Source organism: Vidua chalybeata, chromosome 6 (assembly GCF_026979565.1).
Source record: "Vidua chalybeata isolate OUT-0048 chromosome 6, bVidCha1 merged haplotype, whole genome shotgun sequence".
Classification (NCBI taxonomy): Eukaryota; Metazoa; Chordata; class Aves; order Passeriformes; family Viduidae; genus Vidua; species Vidua chalybeata.
This window is the reverse complement of record NC_071535.1, coordinates 3,332,945-3,356,489: the sequence shown is the minus strand read 5'-3', so window position 1 is coordinate 3,356,489 and position 23,545 is coordinate 3,332,945. Positions and strand designations below refer to the sequence as shown.

The window sequence follows — 23,545 nt, the reverse complement described above, 5'->3', positions numbered from 1 at the left end:
AAAGCTTGGTTTAAAGTTGCATCTCAAGCTTTGCAGGAATTGCTGATGCAGTGGATGGGAAGGAGCACATGAACATCAAAGAATCCCAGAATGGTTTGGGTTGGAAGGGACCTTTAAAGCCCATCTGGTTCCACTCCCCTGCCATGGGCTGGACACCTTCCATTAGACCAGACTGAAGGCTCATCCAGCTTGGCCTTGAGCACTTCCAAGGATGAGACAGACACAGAGACACAGCTTCTCTGGGCCAACTTCCATTGTTTGGGGTGAGTCCATATCCTCTGTTAACTCCAGACCCAAATTCATCACTTAGAACACTGGTCCCACTCCTGGAGCATCGTTAGTGTGGCAAATCCAGAGTGACTCCTTCAGAACATTCCAGACTTGCCTGCTGTAACATCTCCTCAAGCCTTGGCTAAACCCTTGCTAACCCCTGTCAGCGCAGTTATGGGAGAGCTGGAGACAAACCAATCCTGAACCAAATCTCAAAACTGGAGTCTAGATCGAGTCAAAGTCAAGGACAGCACAAAGCAAAACATCACATGAGCTTCAGCCACCCATATGTAAGCCCTGTGCCATGACAGCATTAAATCTCATTGTGCCACAGCACCAGAAGAACGTAGCTCAGGCAAGATCACCACATCACTGTTCTGAAAAAGACTTTGCCCCATTTTGGTGTCAGGAACAGGCAGTGCCTTTGCAGGCATGGGTCAGGGAAGGTTGTGCCCTGCAGGTTGTTGCTGGATTAAAGCCTCTGCACAGATAAACACCTCTGAGTAAGAGGGAGAACTTAAAACTAATAACAACACTAAAACCTAAACAAACACTAAGGAGCTGAGGGCTTTGCTTTGGAATAAAAGATTAATAAACATATTGATTGAGTCAAGGGGCTGGGACAAAGGCTGACAGCCGTGTTTATTTTTTAGCATCTATCTGTGGACTTACCAGGCTTTTGCCCAAGCCAAATATTGTGTTAAGGAAGTTTATGAACTGACACATGAAGTGTGGTTGGGTCACCTCCAGCTCAGCCCACGGTTGTCTGAGCATGGTGCCACCAAAATATGTCTGCAGGAGTTACAACAGCTTAACACGTGGGCCCAAACTATCACTAGCAGAGGATGATGCAGCCAAGCAAGTGGCAGAGATTGAGGAGGAATTCAAGCAGAAGACTGGGTGAAGTGTAGGGCTGTTGGCAGACCCACAGGTGTTCCTGTCCCAGCTGCTGCTGAACACACCGAATTCGGAGAGAATTTAGGAAAAAAACCTGCAGCAGCTCAGGCACTGCTGAGTAGTTCAGCTATTGCCTCAGTTTTGGCATCTTGTGCCAGTACTTGGGGTCCACAATGGGCAAGGGGTAGGTCAATGCTTCTGCTGAGAGCTAAGTCCGAGCACAGAAAGGCCCAAAAATCCACCAAGGGGTTTGTGGGGAGAGTCTTTCAAAACCTAACGCATCTTGCAACGCTCCAGCCATTGTCAGTGATCAACCTGCTGCACCCACCACACCTCCCTGCTTCCAGATCCTGACACGAGGAGCCAGACCCCTTCTGAAGCCTCTGTTTCCAGGGTGTGCAAAGCCTCTGAACCACCAGGCATGCAAAAACCACATGGAAAACCCCCCAAAAGATAATCCTTGGAGAGGTTTAACAGACCGACTGCAAGTAGATTCATGGGGTTTTTCTCACCCTGCCTCCTTGTCAGACCCTTCTCATGCAGCTCAGTCACCCAGGAGCAGCTTCATAGCACAGGGTCTGGCCCTCAGAGAAGCTGAACATCACACAGTCCCACAGCAGCAGGAGCTGGGGGCTTCACAGACAGGGGATTGGATGGGAATGATTAGGTTTAGAGTCTGTGGAGAAGCTGAGACCTTCTGCTAAATCCCCACCTGCCTGCAAGGATGGACACAGGAGGGGCAGGGCTGTGTTTCATATCACTGTTGATTTGAAACACTACTTAAAAAAAAAAACAATTCCTACAGGAGAGAGAAAAGCCCAGAAGCCTTAAGTGACCATTTTAAAGCTTTTAGCTATTTAATTGTGGCTTTCCACACTCTGATACAGAAACCAGGGCTGCTGCCACAAGAAGCCTCTCCTCCCCAAAGTGCTCTCTGCATCCCTGATTTCTAGGAGATGCTGATAAAGCATCTTGGAGAGACTTCTGAATATCTCAGAGTGAAGGAGGACATGCAGCCCTGCAGGTGACATGGTGGCATCACCCAAAGGTGTGACAGCCCTCCACAGAGCAAGAGGGTGTGCAGGGGAGCTTTTGAATCCCACTGAAAAGATGCTGCATTCCTGCTCTCCCAAAGAAGGCTCACAGGTATCAATGGCTGCTTTGAACAGCAGATAAAGCTGCACTACAGCTTCACACAAAAACCAGTCACGGAGCTCTCCATGTGTCCAAGCCTTGGGTTTGGGCTCTGCACCATCCATCAAGACCTGGCAAGGTCTCTGTGGGAGAAGAACCACCCAGCTCTCCTAGAAAACACTGAGAACTGTCCATCTAAACTCCTCAATCACCACCAGCTTCACGCCTCTGCCCTGAAAATACAAGGGAACGTTTTTCAGATACCCTGAAGCTGGTGGATTCCAGCTCTGCTTCCAAAACTTTTTCCTGCACTCAGGGTCCCAATCCCATTTCTCCTCAGTAAGTCCTCAGCACACTTCTGGACTGGCCTCAAGGCCCCCAGCTCACTTTTGGACATGAAGCTTCAGTTTCCTGCTTGCTTTAGCCACTCTTGAAACATGAACTGTAAATCTACACAAAGCTGCATGAAGCACATGGGGGTCCCTTCAGTAATGCACATTTTTTGCTCTAACTTTTTCTTACTCTTTGCTGTTTTCCCCTCCTCTCCAGCTCCCAGGTCTTTAAAATCCCACAGCACTAGAGGGAAAAAAAAACAAAAAAACAAAAAAACAAAACAACACGGCAAGCAGGAAATAAAAAAAGCAGGTGAGGAAAGGAAAAAGAAAAGAAAAAAAAAAAGGCATTTTCCATGGCCCAGATGAGTTTAGCCCCTCTGCTAACCACGCCAAAGCTGCAATTCCTAGTGGGATGGGGGGGACTGTCCCCAGAGCCTCCCGTGGCTACTCACTGGTGCTTGTGCTAGTGCCGATGGTGTTGATGGTGGTGGGGACGGAGGAGGAGGAGTAGAGGGGCAGGTGGCCGTTCTCGCAGGCCAGGCTTTTGTCCTGCCAGCTGGAGGCGCTGACGCTGATGCCGGAGTCCCGAGAGTTCTGCCACCCGTTGAGTTTGTCGTCGGAGTTCTGTCTTTGGTGATAGTAGTGAGCCTGCCCGTAGTCCACCGAGTCCGAGCGGCCGCGGCCCTGCCCGCCGAAGCCCCCCGACGTGCGGTCCTCCAGGTGGTTGAGCCACATGGCCAGGGCGCTCCTGTCCTCCAGGGAGGTGGCGGGGTGTATCAAGGCGTAGGACAGCAGCTGCCTGCTCTCCTCGATGTGCTGGTTGTGCTCGATCGAGTGCGCCAGGATTTTGGGCAAGAGTTTCATGTACTCGACTTTCGCCTCGATGTTGCCGGGCTTCAGTAAAGGCAGGTGGGTTAACAAGAGGGAGATCGCTTTATCCTTGGATTCCTGTTGCCACTGGTTAATGATTCCTGTTGAAGGAATAAGGAGGGGTAGGGGGGAAAAAAAGGAGGTTAATGAGGAATTGAAAAAAAGAGATAATAAAGAAATAACCGAGCTGTGGCAGGGTAAATACAACATGCCGAAGGGATTTCCACATGTGTGGTTCCACAGCGTGAGCATCTCCCTGGCAAAGGGGGTTACCACCCTCCACAACCACTGTCAGGGCAAAGCGTGCCAAACTGGACACCAAAAGTTACCAGATGCCCCTGAAAATCACTGAAAAAAACCAAACTACACCCAACTCTATGTGGGAAATGCATGTATAGCCATTTTCCAACTCTACTGCTGTTGCTCTTATTTTGGGCCAAAATCACGATTTGGCCAAAACTTTTCATATTGTTGCAGATTACAGAAAATACTACACAAAAGCACTCAGTGGATAAAGCTAACCTTTCAAAAGAACTTGGCTGGAAAATTGAAAAGGTCAAGATTCAAAGGGGATAACGCAGGAGAGAACCACAGAGGGAAGAAGCTTTCCAGCAGGAACACAATCATCCAATCAGGGTGTTGGTGCATCCACCAGCCCCAAAGGAAAGGGGAAAGGAGGGAAGGGCTCAGCTGAAGCAGCCCCAAAGCTCCTGTTGCTCTGTTAGATCACAGCAAATAGGAGAGGTTTCAGAAGACAAAGGAAAAAAAAAGAAAAAAGAAACCTATGGGTTAGATTTAAATATGCAGAAGGAAAAGTCAGGGAATTACAAACTGGTCACTTAACTCGAACTCCTGGAAAACTGATGGAACAAATAATGAAACAACCTATTTGTAAGCACTTAGAAGATAACAAGATGATAAGTGACTGCCGACACCCATTTGTCAAGAGCAATTTGATTTCCTTCTGTGACAGAGCAACTGGCCTGTGAATAGCTGGGGGAACAGGCAGTGCTGTATATCTTGATATTCATTAGGTGCTGCTGCACATGGCTCCCTCAGCAGCACAGCAGAGAGAAACTGCTCTAATGTGGGCACACAACTCATCCGAAAAACATATGGAGGGAGCTGGTGCTGCTGATTCACTGTCAGACTGGGAGGATGTGCTGGGCAAGGAGACCTGTCCTGGGCCTGGCAGCACCCAGAATGTCATTGGTGATAGGGGTGATGTGATAAATGTGATCAACATGCAGGTATTGTGCTAAAAGGAAGAAGAACACGCCAGCAAACTGGACTAGAGGTCACACAGTGTTGAGGATTCGAAGGGGTGGCATGAAGCTGTGTCAGGGGAGGTTTAGGCTGGAGATCAGGAAAAGGTTCTTCCCCCACAGGGTGGTGGGGCACTGACCAGGCTCCCCAAGGATTGGTCACAGCACCAGCCTGCCAGAGCTCCAGGAGAATTTGGACAATGCTTTCAAGCACAGGATGGGATTGCTGGAGTGTCCTGTGCAGGGTCAGGAGTTGGGACTCCATGGCCCTTGTGGGTCCCCTTCCAGCTTAGGATATTCTATGCTTCTATGAGATTTGGAGAGATGTGAAAAACATCTGCATTAAGCAGGTGCAAACATCTGCATGCAGGTGGGAACAAAGGGCTGTGCAGCACGAGGTGGGCAAGAGGCTGGCTTGGGAAGCACCACATCAGTCAGACACCACGCTGCACAGGAAAGCTGCACCAGCCAGCCTGACACCTGGCTGAGAGGTGAACACTGGCATGGACGAGCTGCTCTCCACATCTGCTGCTGCCCGGGGAAGTGGTGGAGTCACCATCTCTGGAGGGATTTAACAGCCGTGAGGATGTGGCCCTTGGGGACAGGGGTCAGCGGTGGCCTTGGCAGTGCTGGGGGAATGGTTGAACTCAGTGGTCTTGGAGGGTTTTTCCAACCTAAACAATTCCATGATTCTGTGACTTGAACTGCAGCAAAGATGAATGAGGTTGGACAGGATGAAACTGCCATCCGTAGGGCAGGATGGCCTAGGACATTGTGGGATCTCCATCACCAGAGGTTTCTCTGAAGAGCTGACACAAACTCTGAACACCTACCAAATCAACCCAGACCAGCCAACTGACACTTCCCAGCCCCAGGGCAGTCTCTCCTCCAGTGTTGACCAAACCCCTCTGTAAAGCTTTCAAACTTCCAGCCCTGTCTTAGGCTGTGCTACAGGAGCCACAACCGAACTGCGTGGTGGAGAACACTCCCTTCCTGCTTGCTTTAAACACAGTGCCCAAAACTTCATCGGGTGAAACGCTGAAAACATCCCCCAAAGCTTTCCATTCTCTCTCCCTGTCTGCTGTCTTCAATGCACTCCAGACAGGAAGCTGCTCTAAATCACTGATTATCCCTATAGCCTCTGTGTGCTTTTGAGCTAGGGTAACTGAACCCACACCACCGAAATGCAGATCCAGATCTCCATCTGTAGGATCATTCATCAGGTTTGCTCTTGGGAAGGCACAAGAGCAAACCAATATCTAGCTCAGGATATTCTGTGACCCAGGAATTGGACTCTACGATCCATGTGGGTCCCCTCCACCTCAGGATATTCCATGATTCTATGATTCTGCATGACCTATGCTGCCAGCCAGCAGCTAGCCCAACCCTCCCACCACCCCTGAGCCAGAAGAGGGCTGTTAAAGCAGCACCTTCTCCCACTTAGGACCGAACTCTGCCCATCAGTTTCCTGACACGACTGCGGTGGTGAGCAGCACTCACCCCTCCAGATTCACCCTCCCAGTTCCAAGGCATGCAAGTGTTTTAATAGGAAGCCACTAGATGGCTTGCTGGAAACGCTGGAGACTCTCCCTGGAACTTTCTGCACTGGTATTTACTTCTCCACAGAGCTCCCCCTCCTCCAGAGCCACTTCCTGAGCCAGCCACAGCGTGCCCCGAACTGTCCTGTGCAGAAAGGAGCAAGGGACACGACGTGGCACAGCTTTGCTGGAGAAGGAACTGCTGTATTGCAGCAGAGGGGACTTTTGGTACTCTGGGTGTGCTCCTTTGCCCGTGGGAATGCTGTGAGGTTGTTTTGGTGCTAAAAAAAATGGGATTTGGGAGAGCAACACTCAGCATAAGCGATGCTGTAAAAGGATACATGAATGTAGCGGGACTCAAGGCCCACCAGAGCATATCCATATTTTCCATATGCAGATGTCCCTGCTCCAGGCAAGGCTTCCTGTTGGGATGAATCTGATTTATCTGTTCTCTCTCTCTTAGTCAGCTGCCTGGTGAGTTGAAAACATGTCTTATTTTCTCCCATCCTCCTGCAGAGAGGGATGTCACACCCCGATATTTTATCATTGCTCTCGTGGTGGTTCAGCAGCACTTTCAGGCTGGCACAGCCAAACCCCAGCCTGGCACCAGCTGGGATTCTGTAGCAGCTCAGATAAACTGAGAAATCAAAGATCATTTAAAAAAAGGCCTGCAATGCACTGCTCAAAGAAGTTGGTGCCACTTAAACACAGGAGCAAAATACACGTAGAAAAAGCCGAGTCTGGTGTAAACTGGGTGCAGGAGAGGAGGAGGAGGAGGAGGAGGAGGATGAGGGAGGCAGGTGGCAGCTGAGTTCCTCCTCCTCACATTGGTGAGAGCTGAGCATGAAGGTCCCCACTGGGGAAACACAGGATGGCGCCAGAGCTGCTACTTGGGAACTTTGCCTTGGACCTCCAAGAGATTTGGGGGTTTAAACCACAACCCCAAAAGATGGAGCACTGACCCAGAAGCCTGTGGCTGATGAAGGGCTGGGTGCCTCTGCCCAGGCAGGAGCTGGTCTCCTTCTCAGCCAGCAGCAGGATGTGCACAATTAAACAAAAAATGGAAAATAATTAGATCTGAAAGAGGTTTGGCTCTCTCTGAGATGGGGCGGAAGGTCAGGCTTAATCCTATCTGCCAGAAAACAGAGGGATCTGGAGAGGGCAGTGCAGGAGAGGGAAAGCTGGAGCTGCCTGTGGGCAGGGGGAGAGGGGTTGGCAACACTCCACAGTCCCTCTCCACGCTCTCCCTGAACACAGGAGCCCCCACTTCAGCCCCTCACCTGCTCCCATGCACTCCTGGCCATCTGGGATCTCTCATCCTTCATTGCCAGAACAAGCACCCTGGGGCAGCTGAGATTAGGATGTGTTTTGGGATCCCACATCCCAGGGTCCTGACACGATACCTGTGGTGGGTCACAGGCACTAATCACATGTCAGCCTCATTAGTTCCCCTGGATGCTGCTTCAGGGATGCCTGGTGCTTCCCATCACACGGGAATTCACTGCTCTGTGGAATGTCACAGCTACTGGCAAATCTGAGCACAGAGAGAGAGCCCCAAAGTTGGAGTCCCCCCCTTGCTGCCTTGAAATCCCCCCAAATTCCTGTCCTGCCCACTGCTGCCATTGAACTGCCATCTCCTTTTGGAGATGAGGTAAGGTAACAACTGAGCAGCCCTGCACTGGGAAGGGAAGGGAAGGGAGCTGCTGGTACCCCCGAAGCAGAAAATGCCAATTTTTATTACAGGACATTTTCTTGGATGAGAAGCTGAATGAAGGTGGGATGTGAAACTACCTTCTACTGAAGGATTACTTAACTGACAGGATTTTGCTGCTAGACAGCCCAGCTGATGCATGTGCAGCATGCCTGTGGATAAATCCAGCTCCAAATATAGCTGGGTCCTGCTTCCAAGACTGAAACCTGTGCTTGTGCTATGAATAGGACCAACACCATCCCCAAAACTGGGGCATTCTGGCTGGAAAAAGAGGTGAAGTCTGTCAGTTTATTAAGCTATTAAGGGATTTCTCTGTCACAAATCTGCTTAATCACTGCTGGATCCCTGCAAACTGTTAACTGCCCCATGTCCAGTAGTGATGGATTCACCTCTTAACACTGCACTGCACGAGGGACCTTCCTGCCTTTACTCTGAACCTGAGGGATGAAGGGGTTATTTCAACCACCAGCAATGCTCATGATGTCCTGGAAACAGTCACAGTTTTCCAAATGTAAAGCCAGACCAGATGGACAAAGGCAGGATAGACACAGTCCCTGCAAAACACCACACAAGTAGCACACTGGTGCCTGCATTTACAAACCCTGAAGGACCAAACTGCAGGGGTTTAATTCTAGTTTTGATTTTTGTGAACAGACTTCTGGGCCAGAAGATTCCAGTTTAAAAACATCACCCCTGCTGAGAGGGATGGCCAAGAGCAGCTGTCAGCACAGGAAAAGAACGTGTGGGTCTCACCAGGTGACATGTTTTCAAGGAACAACAATAATGCCAAGTAACTCTCAAGCACTTGAAGGAACCCAAAAAACAACCAAACCCATCCAAGATAAACCATTTTGTTTTGAAAGCAGAAATTGGGTTCTCCTCCTGTCACAATATACAGCTTATTTCACAGTGAAGCACAACCCAAGTGAAGTGTTCAGAGAAGCCCACGGAGATGCTCTGAGGGCTGGAGCCCCTCTGCTCTGGAGCCAGGCTGGGAGAGCTGGGAATGTTCACCTGGAGAGAAGAAGGCTCCAGGGAGAGCTCAGAGCCCCTTGCAGGGCCTAAAGGGGCTCCAGGAGAGCTGGAGAGGGACTGGGGACAAGGGATGGAGGGACAGCACCCAGGGAATGGCTCCCATTGCCAGAGGGCAGGGATGGATGGGAGATTGGGAATTGGGAATTCCTGGCTGGGAGGGTGGTGAGGTCCTGGCAGAGGGTGCCCAGAGAAGCTGTGGCTGTCCCTGGATCCCTGGATGTGTCCAAGGCCAGGCTGGACGGGGCTTGGAGCAGCCTGGGATAGTGGAAGATGTCCCTGCCCATGGCAGGGGGTTGGAACGAGGTGGTCCTCAAGGTCCCTTCCAATCCAAACCATTCCAGGATTCCATGAATTTGCTGATTGTGAATTTGGTGAAGGGAGAGAGATGAGTGATGTGTAACTGATGAAACAGACAACAGCTTATCCAGAGCAACAAGGACACCAATTTAAAGACTAGAAGTGTTTTAAAAACTGCCCAAGGATCTTCCAAGTGACAAAGAGGATATTCACATGGGAGGTTTGGTATCATTGCCCCTCAGTGCTAAGTCAGTGCACTTAAGGGCTCCTGTTGTCAGCAAATTGCTCTTAAATTACTGTTTTATTATGCCCTTGTTTTCAGTTTTCCATAAAAAGTTCTCAAAAGCCAATTCAGATAATTTGCCCAAGCAAGAAATGACTAAGAGAGGGATTCATAGGATCATTAAGGTTGGAAAAGACTTCTAAGATCACTGAGTCCAACCATTAACCAGATGCTCAAATCTGAAGGGCACCCTCCCAGCACCTTCCCAGAAGGGCTGAAATAAATTGCACTCCCAGATGTGTTTGGGGAGAAAAAACAGGATTTTGTACTAAGAGTTTAGGCTGGGATTCTTGATCTTGTGAAGTGACATACTGCAGCATTAGGGACTGGAGAGAGGAACTGGGTGCTCCTGGATGGCAATGAAGCCTTTCTGGGGATGGACAACACCGAGGTTCTTCATGGCCAACAGCAAAAGAGAAATCCAATCCATGCTTAGGCAGCTGGCAACTGCTTCCAGTGAGCCTGGGATCAGTGGCCAAAGAGCAAGAGATGGCTATTTCTGGGTTTGCAGGAAGGTTTTTCAAGAGGCTTCCTCAGCAGCTCCCAGAAGAGGCTCCCATTGTTCGCGGTTTCCTGGATTATGAATGCGAAACTGAATCTGGGTGATGGGCAGAGCTATGTGGAGGGCACCCACTTTTTATTGTCAGAGGCAGAAAAATCAGCACCTGGACTCGTCCTGCTGTGCAAAGACCCAGCAACACATCACCACCCACCAGCTTCTGCACACATCCATGGGAGATGCTGCACTTCCATCAAAATCCCCCAAATCCGTGGCAAACGAGGTCATCTCCAGTCAGCCCTGGGAACTCACACCTATTCCAGCTGCCTGGATGCCTTCACCAGGGCTAAAGGGGTCAAGAAACCTGACCCTGCATATGAACAAACCTAGCAACCTCTGCTTGGCCACATCATCATCTCCCAGTGAGTGACCATCATCAGACAAACCTGAATTCTATGTCTACTTGTTCCAGTTTCTCCCAAGCATTTCTGTTTGCCTTCATTTCCAGTTGAATTTATCTGCTTTATGCTTGAATTCATCTGACTTCAGATTCTGAACTAGATGATCTTTAAGGTTCCTCCCAACCCAAACCATTCAGTGGTTCTCTGAGCAGGGTGGAGAAACCACACCCCACCTCACACAGGGCAATTTGCTGCAAAGATGAAGCAGAAGAGCAAAAAAAATCAAGAGATTTCACCCACAAGTCTGAATTTGCACCAAGTGTATCAACCAAGGGCAGGTTGCTGCCAGTCCCAGCCTTCCCACACCTGGGCTTACTGGTCTGTGAGATGGTCCAGCCCCCCACCACCCATCACAGAAATCCACTTTCCAACAGTACTGCAGACACAAACCTCTGCCCTGGCTCCTGCTGCAGCAGCTCGACTGAAGGTGAAGCACAAAGTGTTTCCAGCTGAAGGGGTTTAAATTATTATTTGCAGTAATTAGCACCTGCACGTTGACCCTGTCACAATACTTTGTTTGGGCAATTTTACATCATTCCCTTTGTAAATCAGCCTCACTCAAAAGGCCAACATTAAGGAAAACAAAGCAAGAACCCCGTTGGAAACACTCTGTACCCCATCCAGAGCACATCAATACCTTCACTGTTAAACCTGGCAGCCTTCTTCCTCCACAAGAGGCCAAATAATCAGAATTTCAGCATGTGCCTCCTCGTTATTGCAACCGACGCTAATTAAAAGGAAAAACGTCTCAACAATAAACGCTACTGCCGACCTGCCAGCTGCAGCAGGCAGAGAGGCAGGGCTGTCACTGAAACGCTGCTGAACCCCAATCCTGCTCCTCATACCCCCCAAAGATCGATGCAACATCACAGCCAGCACAGGGGAGAAGACACTGGAGATGCTTCCAAGCACCTCCACGTCCGCCAGGCTGCGGCGCGTAAATCCCAACAAGCTTCCCCCTGCTCCAGGTCTGAATTTATGCCTGCGCCAGCGCTGACCTCAGCGGGGCGGGAGGACCTAATCCCACACAGGAGGCAGCAGGAGCCGTGCCAGGCAGCACGGTGCCTGCTGGATCCACGGCTGCCTGGCACCCCCGGCGGCTCCCGGCGCTGCGGCGGCCCCTGGGAACAGCTTCCTCACAGGTCACCAAAACCGCTCGCCCCGGCGGATAATGTGGGATCTGACACAGGAAAAGCCAATAAATCCCCGTGCCTGGCTTTTTGCTGTCAATCCCTTCCATTCAGGTCTAACAGCCCAACTTGGGGAGGAATTGGGAAGCTACTGGTGAAGCTCTCGCCCTGGAACAAGCCTTTGATAGGAGCTGGGAACAGCTTGCAAAAAATCCCAGGACACCAGGAGGGCTTGGGGATTGCTGTGTGTGGGATTAAGGGCTCTGCACTTGCCCTCCCACAGCACCCAATCTCCCTGGAGGCTTTGAACCTCCAGGTCCAACACACTCAGTGCAAGCCCAGCATCTTTGGTCTATAATGAGATATAAAAAAGCAACCACAGAATTCCCCTTTTCCTGACTGGTCACTTTCCTTTCCTGGGCAGATTCAAGGGTGGACAATCTCTCTGAAGGACAGACAGACCTTTTGTCCACCAGCACCCACGAGGAGAGGACAGACAAGACATCACACAAGGCACATGCACCATCTCCCCTTCTCCAGCAGCCACGTCCCACCTCCCACCCTGGCTCCGTCGCGGTGCCAGGGAGCACCAGAGCGCGACGGAAAATCTGCCAGCGATGCGCAGCAACCTCTGGGTTCACATGGTGCTGGCTCCCCTCCGTGTTTCCAGCAGCTACATCACACTCTAAGAGGCTAAAAATACATTAGGAAAGTACTTAATGTTTCTTTTCCACCCCAGCGGCTGCTGCAGAGAAGCTCCAAGGGGGAGGGGAGGTGAACAGACCAGAGTGGATGCAGGGAAGAGAGGCAAAAAAATGGAGCAGTGAAGCAATGTGGGACAGCACGTCCCACAAAAGGTGGTGGCCCGGGAAGTCCCTGCTGGAGGCAACACTGGTTCCTTAGAAAAACAAAAGCAAGAGCCACGTAACCATGAAAAGCAACGCGTTTCTAAATACAGAGCAGGATTTAAGGCCAGGCTGGATGGGACTTGGAGCAACCTGGTCTAGTGGGAGGTGTCCCTGTCCACGGCAAGGGGTTGGAATGAGCTGATCTTTAAGGTGCCCTCCAACCCAAACCAACCTGTGATTCTGTGGTTCAGCACTGACAAGAGCACAGAAGAATTAATGAAGGAGCATCTCCTCCATTCCTAATTACTAAGATTAAGAAGCTCCATGTAAATTAATTACACAATATTCCTTGTTAAATGCAGCAGTGAATATTTAACCACCAAAACCAATTACGTTCCAAAGAGATAATCTTCCTGCAATGGCTCCCAACATTCCCCTGTGTGCAACAGGTGAGTCCTTCAGCACCCAGGGCCGAGGCAGGAGGGATGGGTTTGTCAGCACAGCTGGGTGGCAAGAGGCACAGGGGCTGCCGCACTTCATTTTGGAAGAACAGCCAGTTTCATGGAATTCTGGAATGGCTTGGGTTGGAAGGGACCTTCAAGACCACCCAGTTCCAACCCCCTGGCATGGGCAAGGACAGCTTCCACTAGACCAGGCTGCTCCAAACCCCATCCAGCCTGGCCTTAAACACTTCAGGCATGGGGCAGCCACAGCTTCTCTGGGCAACTCTTTCAACAATTTCTCGCAATTCTTCTTGGGACACCAGGCAAGGGGCAGGTGACATGTAAGTTCTGAAACAAAAAGCAAACAACCCCTTGCTCCTGTCTCCAAAACCCCAGTGTGGGATAAGACATGAGCCCTACTCGACTTGCTACCTTTTTAAAGGCAGCTCTCCTTGGGCAGCTGTCTATCACTGGCACCTCCCCTCTCCAATATGCTCTCCAAAGCAACAGCAGCCTCATCCAGTGTTAGCAGGAGTTGGGAATTTCAGCACTGAAGCCAGGCTCAAAGACAAGCCTCAATCAGATCTTCCCATCCTGTCACCCCAAACAGGCTGATGAAACCCCACCAGAAGACAGAGCAGCTCAGCACCCTCCACCCAACTTGTAAACTCCAAATGGGAGCAGAGCGCCCATTATTTTGGTCGGATTCAGAGCAAACTGGAATATTTCTCACCAAAACATCCCTTAACTCCCACTGAGATCCACAAGGACAGAAGAGCCAGCTCCACTGTGAGCAGAAATGAGTAAGATTTTCATATTTTTGCCACTATTTTCCCCCTCTGCCTCCTGAGCTTGCCAGAGCTCCAGTCATTAGGAGGCTGTTTGTACAAACCCAGAAGTGATGTATTTTTAGCACTGGAGAATTGCATGGCATGATCATTAAGGAGCTTCTGCAGACAGCAACAAGAGCAGGGATTTTTCCTTCTCTAAATTGGCTCCAGCCACTACAGTTTTCAGCCCAAAGCAGACTTTCAGGAAATTCAGGAGGAGCGGGAGCCTTTTTCCATGACATATTTAATACTGAGCTGAAGTACACTCGATTTTCACACTGTGCATCCGACGGGAGGTTTTATGGATTTGTTTTCTAGGCTGTACTGTTGCACACTTTTGCTACAGAGCATAATACCCTGTATTATCACAACACTCCCTAGCAACAGGACTTTAATTTAGTGCAGAGATTTCCAATGCTGAGAGCATTTCACTGACTCAGAGCAAAGATGACACGCTGGGAAACCTTATCAAAAGCCCCACGGGTGCCAAGGGAATCTACACCACATGAATGATGGCATTTGAGCTTCTCAACACAACGTGGCCAGCCCTGGCACAGAGAACACCTTGGGAAAGGGGAATTTGCTTCAGTGATTTCACAATCCACAGTCCAGCCAGCGTGGAGTGATGTCTACATTGATGGTAGCATTGATGGTGGCAGTGCCAATGGGTGGGAGATAAGAGTGAAAATCCAGCAAGTGCTCAGTGCCTGGACAGAGAAATGTGGGGAATGGTTCAGTGCCACAAATGAGAGCTCAGAGCTGGGGGGACATCAACAAGGACGAGGTGCCACCTCCTGCTTCTCACCACAAGGTCAGGAGGAGGACAGCTGCCCGGCAGACAAACCAACCAACCTCCTGCAAAAGCTGTCCTGAAGAGTGAATCCAACCTGACACTGGACAAGAATCCTCAGTGCCAGTTTCCCTTTACTCACTGGAGCACCCATCACAGGCATCCTGTTCCCAAACCTCAGATGGGGATGATGGACTTTGGGAAGCCCCAGGAGAATACTGCCAGGGTCCCACCTGCCCACAGAGAGCATGCAAAGGTGCAAAAGCCCCACCAGCACTGTGGACACTGTCAGGTGAGGTGTTGCTCCACCTCTGCCAGCTGGGGCAGAAGAGCAGGAGAAAGCAGGAGCACCATGCACGGCAGAAATGACACCGAAACCATGTCCCTTGTGGAGAGCAGAGGGGAATCCATCAGCTCTTGTGCATCCAACGAGGAGACAGGAATATCAGAGCAGCCGTGCCAGGTCTGATGGACGAAGATATCCCGACGACATCCTGGGTCAAGTGGCTTTTGTTGGCAGCTGTGCAAAGCCAGCTGAGCTCAGCCGGCCCCCAGAGCCCGGCCCACGGCAGCGGCGTGGGTCAGCAAGGATTAAAAGCATAATTAAACAGGAGCTGCAGATTGCTTCCAGAAGCCCCATCACTCCCTGGAGCCCCTGAGCTCAGCCACGGGAAAACGCTGCTGGTTTTGCTGCTTCTGGGACCTGGGGTACAGGTGGGAAACGAGTTCACTGCCTGCTTTCACTTACACCAGGATTGTATTGCTCACATGCCTCCGCATGCCTTCAAATCTAGATTTTCAGTGGGATTTCCTAGGATGCAGGAAGCCAAAGAAATAAAACATGCAATTTCTGTATCTCTTTTTTGAGCCTAATCCATAAAAAACACCCGAATCTTCCTGACTTCTGACTACAGGCACAACCACAGGCAGGGAGGAAATACTCCTCTGACTTCTTAATTTCAATTGCAAAAAGCCTTTTACCAAAAGCTTAATTGAAATGCAGATAAGTTCCTTCAAAGGCTGAAATAAATATATAAAAAATTATCTGAATGTCATAACGGTGTCGCCTAAAATGGATAAAGGATTTAGAAGGGGGAAAAATAATACTAAAAATAAGTTATGAAGGGTATGCAAGGTATTGATATACAGCACATGGTTTAAACTGTTAATCATTGAACAGATTCCAGTATAAAAATAAAGAGACTGAAGCTGCACATAATGGAGGAGTTGCTCTATTTATAAACTTCTCTGTGCAAAGGGCAGTGAGGGCCAGGATGAGCCAGCAGTGGAGGCAGAGGGACGCTGCTACGGAGCCTATATTTGAGGGAAAATAAACAAGGTTTTTTATACTTTTTTTTTTTTTTTAAAAACGTTGTCAACAAAATCAAACCGAGTTGTCCAGGAGCCTGTCCATGCCCCAGCCATGTGAGCAGCATTTCCAGCCCTGGCATGTGACAGCTCTCCCAATTTAGCCAGTAACTGACTCCCTCTGACCTGTAATAACACCGCTCCCAAATTAGAGCCCTCAATTTGACTTGGCTCTGGGCCCTCCCTCCCAGCAACATAAAGCATCCTTTTTCCCCCCCTCTCCCTGAACATTCCTAATCCTGTCCTTTTGCACTGCCAACTCCAACTCCCATTTAGGCTTTTCCTATTTTTTTCGGTGGGGGAGGGTGGTCGTGGAGCGACGAGGGGGTGCAGGCAGCAAAGGGGCAGGGAAAAAAGACCGGTGGAAAAACACCAAGAGACAAAAACAACAACAAAATCAGACAAAAAATTCCAAGTTGGTGACATTCAGCTGGAAAAGCTCAATGACTCACATGCAAATAAAATCTGCCTAAATTCACTGTTGCATGACGCAGGCCACTGGCTTCAGCATGAAAAGGGCCGGGATGAAATCATCCACAATTAAATGGGAGCTTGGAAGGCTGCAAAAGCGGCCGCATCAGCGCGGCTCCCTCGGCTTAATAGGAAACACAAAGGAAGGAAGTTCAGCGGAGTGAGAACATCCCCCTTTTCCCCTCCTCTCCGCCGACACCTCGCACCATCAGTCATCCCCAAGCCTGGGCTCCGGCATCGCACGTCCGCGCTCGGCTCCGGCAAGCTGCTCCCCGGCAGCCTGCTGCCAGATTTTAATGGGCTTTCCTGGAATACCAGCTCAAAAAGTGAAATAAAAATAAATGTGGCTACCTAGCAAGGCAAATCCTCCCCCCCCACCCCCCACCACCACCACCAGCCAGCGGCTTCTTCCAGAGATTTCTGTCCTGATCTTTGCAGAATGGTCGGAGATATTGGAGAGTTAACGCTGAGAAACCCTGGAGCAAACCCAGTCCCTCCCCAGGTCCCCCTTATATGGGGGGAGGGATTTAAATCTCAGTTCTCAGGTTTGCTCTTGCATTGCAACAGTGCTTTAAACCTTATGAGTTCTCAAATACTGTCTGAAGTCTTTAAACCTTATGAGTTCTCAAATACTGTCTGAAGTCTTTAAACCTTATGAGTTCTCAAATACTGTCTGAAGTCACGTTACAGGAATGCACTTGGAGTGACCAGCAGGGAATGGGGTGCCAGGATGAGCACCAGGCTCTGCATCCTACCCCTTCAACACAACCCTTCCGTGGGGCTGTGCCATGAGCCAGGTCACTGCCCTCCTTCAAGCCGAAAGTAACAATGTGAGGGGGAAGAATAAACTAAAAAAGGTCATTTTAACCTGGATTGGGAGTCACAGCACAGTTTTCAAAAGGCTTTTGGCACTCCAGCTAAGAAGGGAAAACAAACCTGAAAACAAGAGCTGGCACCCTCCAAAGTGCCATCCCTCTGATCTGCTCTGGTGAGATCCACACCTGGAGTCTGGCATCCTGCTCTGGGACCCCCAACACAGCAAGGACACAAAGCTGCTGAAATGAGTCCAGAGGAGGCCACAGAGATCCTCTCAGGCTGGGAGACCTGGAGGTGTTCAAGGGGAGAAGAGAAGGCTCCAGGGAGACCTTAGAGCCCCGTCCAGTGCCTAAAGGGGCTCCAGAAGAGCTGGAGAGGGACTTGGGACAAGGCATGGAGGGACAGGACAATGGGGAACAACTTCCTATTGTCAGGAGCAGTGCTAGATAGGATATTGGGAAGAAATTCTTCCCTGTGAGGGTGGTGAGACCCTGGCACAGGGTGCCCAGAGAAGCTGTGGCTGCTCCTGGATCCCTGGAAGTGTCCAAAGTCAGGTTAGACAGGGCTTGGAACAACCTGGTGATTTTATGATCCATCTGGGATGCATGAGGACAGTACCCCAAGCATCCAAGAGTGGCCACAACCAGCTGTGAGGCCATGAGAGAGGCTATTGCACCTCACTTCAGCAACAAAGTGAATCCTCCCCCACAAGGAGAAATCAGGTGATCAGCTTCACATTAATTTGGAAACTGGGTGCTTCAACCTTTCTGGACTTCAGCTCAGGCTGGATGTGCCTGTCCCTGGGATTATCCCCAGAGCTGTGCTTTTGGAAGATTCCAGCCTGAGCTGAAGGCTCTCAGCACTCGCTCACTCCGGCCCGCAGTGGCTGCAGGAGCAGGGTGTGAACAGGTCCATAAAAGGGAACTTCAGCCTCCTGCCAGTAAGCCTACATTTGCTCTGGAGGAATCTGCACCTCCCCGGGGAGGGGGAAAAACAACAAACCAACCAAACAACAAACTATAAAAATAATATATTGTGGTCTACAAGTGGGGAAAGGCTGCAAGTGCCTGCAGGACGACATCCGACTGTGCCCAGGCCATCTGGTCACCCACCCTCAGTGACACTGCCCTCCCTTCACCACCAGATGCTAATTCCTTTCATCCTGCCTGGCCCTCCGCTGGTGTAATTTTAGGTCTGTGAATAGGACCATCTGCCTTTGAGATGCTCGTTTATTTTTGGCTGAGCCCTCCCTTTCACCACTCCCTCCTTAAAGGAAGTCCAAACCAGGCACTGTTGGGAACAGTGTTCCTTGTCTGGTCCTCTAATCACCAGGCATTAACGAGCTATCTAGAGGATGTTCTGCGCCGCTGTCACTCGTCAAATTGGGGGTGTCATTATCTTCAAAGCACTTTGCAAACACTTTTTTCCTTCCTCCCCGTGTTGCCACCACAAAGTAGTAATTATTCACTTCTCTCTGAATATGGTGGGCTTGGTCCAGCATCCTGGAGCTCGGCCAAGACGTGCTCAGCAGAATTCAACATGGCCAAAGTAAAGCTAAAACAAAGTGGTTCCTATCTTTGGATGCTGAGGACTGCTACCGTTGCTTCCTTTCCCACAGCAGACATGGAAATGGTAAAAATAAAAATAAATGCTGGAACCACAGCAGCCAGTAGTGTAATTTCCACGTATTAAGTGATGCCTGGACAAAAAGGGAGTTTTGAGGAAAGTTCTGCTTTTATACACATCTAAGTGCTATGAATGAAAGTCACTGTCACAATTATGGAAAACAGTAATTAGCAAAATACTGCACAAAAATGCTGAAGGAAATGCTTCTGGCTGGGGTGGCCGTATGGGTTCTCCCAGCCAAAGCTGCACATGGGTAAGTCCTGAGACCACAGCAAGGCCATGGGCAACCCCACCATGCCAGGGGCTCAGCCCATCTCTTGGGATGGATGTTGCATCCATCTCTTGGGATAAATGTGTGTCCTCCTACATGTCCCAGCCAAAGGCAGCCCAGGCTGCTTTGGGGGGGACACAGGCAGGGTGAGCAAACTGGCTGAATCTGTGCATCTACCAGCCACAAAACCACTGATTTTCCTTCTTTTTAGGAGTTTCACAAGTGTCTGAGACAGGTGGGAAGAATGGTTCCAGGTAAGCCCTTCTAGAACCAACTGGCTTCTTTGTACAAATCCAGGTCACAAAATCACTGATTTTCCTTCTTTTTAGGAGTTTCACAAGCGTCTGAGACAGGTGGGAAGAATGGTTCCAGGTAACCCCTTCCAGAACCAACTGGCTTCTTTGTACAAATCCAGGTTGTGCAAAGCTTGTGCACCTCTACCAAAAGTTGTTTTTTGGGTTTTTTTTTTTTAAGATGAGGAAGGTTGTGGTTCAGTCTGAGGCTTGAGCCAGTTCTCAGCTCTGTTATGAACCTCCAGAAGCTACAGGACGTGGAGCCTACTGCTGGAAATCAGTGATAGACACCAGAGAACATCAGTACAGGGGAGCCCCCTCACTGTATGCACCCCAAAGGCTGAAGAGCAAGAGCCTGTTGTGCTGCCAAGCCCCTCACAGGGAAAACAAACCCAGACCTTCAAAGAAGAAAATTTCTGTGCAATGCTTGAGGTGTTAAAATCAAGCCCTGACTTTGGCTGGCCACAACTCTCTGCCCTGCAGGAGCCTGGGGAAACACCTGGTTGTTCATGGCTTCAAATTCTCTGCAGTAAATGAAAGAAAAAGTAACTTAATGGATCTGATCACATCTCAGATTTGACAAGATTTCCTGCCTGGGTAAAGACTGACCCATTTTCCTTTGGCTTGAAGGTATGATGAACACAAAAGTGCACTAGCTGGGCTGTGAAGTGAGGACAAGCAGCTTCACCCCCACGCTGGGGTGAACTCCCAGGAGGAATCAGGGGATGCAGACATCCCTCCCCTCCCCTTTTTTCTGCTGCTCACATCGCCCAGAGCGAAGCACTTGACCAAAGCCAGTGATGAGTCACTGCGAGGAGGAGACTTTCTCATTTCACCCGCTTTGATCCTGCCCTGAAGTGCCAACGTCAAAGAGGAGGGAGGGGAGAGCTGGGGCTGAGTCAGGGAGGACGGGAAAATCTGTGCATCTACAACAGAGACATTCAAAGCAAAGTGAAACTCCTCTCTTTTGGGAAACCCCCACGGAAAAGTGACACAAAGAGCTGACTCTCCCCAGCCTGTACCACAGCAGCAACACTCAGCTGACTCCCTGTGTCTTTCCCAGCTGCACAAGCACTCATAAGGTTAAAATATACCTTTCCCTGGGTAATTCACCTTTCCCTGCGGAATTCACCGCGCTGCACTGCTGCCCGCAGCAGCTGGCTTGTCTTTCCTTTATTACCAGCCTCACATTTTGTTTCTCATATACCCACGAAGTGCTGCAGGACCCCAAAACAAAGAGAGACGTTGTTCCTCCAGAATAAAACCGCTGTTCGCCGCGTTTTTATTGATATTTCACAAAAACATCCTAGGAGCTGTAAAGATTTGTTTTAGGCGGGGGTAAAACGATGTGTCCCAGTCACAGCTTTTGCACTGGGAAGGTTTCCATGATCCCTTTCCACTGAGAACACATGAAATGGGTAAATGTGGACACTGAGGTTAAAGGACAAAGCACGCAGGTCCTGGCAATTGCCACTGCCTGGCTGGGTGGCTTGGCCATGCCTGGTTCCTCTCCCATAATTGGTGATGCCCACCAAAGGCACCACAAATATGTTGAGGAATCCAACTCCTGTCCCAGCTCTGAGCAATAACGAGTTTGACACTTGTTAGTGCTTGAAACATGAAAAGCTTTCACAATTAATTCAAGTTTTCACCAAACCAAAATCATCCTCCACCCCTTATCTGGCTAAAATGTCTGTTTTCAGCTATCAAAAAAACCACAAGGAGAATTTGAGATTTCATTTTCTTGACCAAATTCCATAATATTTGGGAAGAAACTTCCAACAAAATGAAAATTTTTGTGGAGGGAGGGGGAGGAATAGACCTCCCTGCAGAATAAAATTCCCTTCCCTGCATCTTGTTTTCCTCTGAAGAGCAGCAACACATTGCAGTTAGTCACAGGGAAGGATTCAACCTCCACGACTCAGAAGAGATGAACAGTAGGAGTGACAGGATTTCTGGAAGCTGATGACCCCTCTCTCACCCTCCAGGCTAGTGATTCCAGCTAATTGGAGCCTCAAGTAGCTCTGAGCCAACTGACAGCAGCACAGCAATAAATGTGCAGAAATCCAGTCAGTTCGGAGAGATACACAATGCTGGCTGGGGTCCAACAGCCTGATCCATTCAGGGATGAAAAAAATTAAAAGAATATTGTTAAGGGCATTGTCCAGGTGCCTTTTCAACCCTGACAGGTTTGGGGCATCAGTCACCCCTTTGGGAAGCCTGTCCAAGTGTTTGACCACCGACTTGGTAAAGAAATCACAGATTCACAGACTGGTTTGGGTTGGAAGGGACATTAAAGACCATCCAGTTCCACCCCCTGCCGTGGGCAGGGACACTTTCCATTATCCCAGGGTGCTCCTGGCTCTTCCAACCTGGCCTTGGACACTTTCAGGGACAGGGCAGCCACAGCTTCTCTGGTTGAGCTGTCCCAGTGTCTCATCACCCTCATTAGAAAGAAATTCTTCCTATTATCTAATCCAAACCTCTTTTACTTTAAAGCCATTGCTGCTTGTCCTTCCAACTGAAATATTCTATTCTATTCTATTCTATTCTATTCTATTCTATTCTATTCTATTCTATTCTATTCTATTCTATTCTATTCTATTCCATTCCATTCCATTCCATTCCATTCCATTCCATTCCATCCTCATGCAATTCCATGCAGCTGGGCTCTGCTGCAGGCAAATCCTGCAGAAAGACCAGATTGCTGAATACCTCCAGCAATTCAGACCCTGTCTGGAGAGGTGCAAACTGCACCCATCCAACACAGAAGAGCCTGGGCAAGGCTTTTCTATGTCATGATGCAGCAACAGCATCATCCCACTCAGCACTTCATCTGCAACCTCTGTGGCAGGGGGAGGTTTACATCCCAGCTCCCCACAGGAAAAGTGAAGCCCCCAGCTCAAAGGGATTCCTGCAACTGATCAAACACTCCCCAGGTTTCCAACTCTCTTTGTGTGGAGTGAAGGGGAAATTCAGGATTTGGGGTTTTACACAACTCTGAGTTATCCTCTGCCACCCCCACTTTCCCACTGTGTCTCCTCCTGGTATTTGGAAGGGAAATGTCTTAAGCAGAGGAGAATTGGAGGCTGCAGCTCTCTGGCAATCTGTTAAAGACAGGCACTCACACAGGTAATGCTTGCAAAGCCTCTGCTCCTCTTCTGGGCCACTTCACAAGCAGCAACACAGCAAGGGACTCGTTAAAGGCAGAAAATTGAGCACCAGGAACAAATTCCCTGCCCTGCCACCTTCCACAGCCCCTCTGCCACTGTGGAATATGCAGACACGAGACAACAAACTGCAGCTCTCAATGGGTGACAAGGAAAGCTGCAAAGTAAACACTGAGGGGGTTATATGGAAACACAGCAGGAAGGAGTGTTACTCCCAGAGATGCTTCCCCATCAGATGCTGACAATTGGTTCAGAGCATGGAAGTGCCCCAGCTTCAGCAGGACCAGCTCCCAGCAGCACAGGGAGGAGCTGGCAAAGGTGCTGAGAAGCCCTGGTTCCCACTCACACCACATACCCCTGGGAAAAACTTGGAAAACAGTTTTTGGGGAGACATCAGAGATGCAGAAAATTCCTGGCTTGATAAAGCAACCAAATGTGAGGCCATGCTCAGCTTTCAGGAGGCCTTATAACAGCCACCACTGTTTGCAGAAGGAAGTTATTTCGGGGTGAAACCTGATCAGCTCCCAGGGCAGCAGCACAAAGGCTGGGAGAAGCATCTCACTGCTCTCCCTGGGATGCAGCTGCCAGGGAGCTGCCTGAACCACAGTGCTGGCACTCCCTGCTGTCCCTCTCCTGCCCCTCTGTGTGACACCGACCTGGATGGGATCAGGATGCTGAATGCAAAATAGAGTGAAGCAGAATAGAACAGAACAGAATTTATTTCCTCCCAGTATCCCAGAGGACTTTCACTCTCTGCATGACTTCCAAGTGTCTTTTCTCCTCCACCACACCAAGAGCTCGGCGCAAGCAGTGAGGATTCCTCCTTGCAGGAGCTGACAGAGATGGACAGATCCCTCTGGAAAAGCCATGGAGCTGCAAGGCTGGAGCTCACCA

At 49.8% G+C, this 23,545-nt stretch overlaps 1 protein-coding gene across 6 annotated transcripts in view; it reads right to left on the bottom strand.

Moving 5' to 3' along the window:
• Positions 1-23,545, bottom strand: part of SAMD4A (sterile alpha motif domain containing 4A) — a 98,718-nt gene that overhangs the window by 34,088 nt on the left and 41,085 nt on the right. For all 6 annotated transcript variants that reach the window (XR_008431419.1, XM_053945510.1, XM_053945511.1 and 3 more), the window contains exon 3: positions 3,089-3,607. Coding sequence is in view for 5 of the 6 variants with exons in the window: in XM_053945510.1 (XP_053801485.1) it covers positions 3,089-3,607 (519 nt within the window). In the remaining variant the exon portion in view is untranslated. The remainder of the gene's footprint in view (positions 1-3,088; positions 3,608-23,545) is intronic.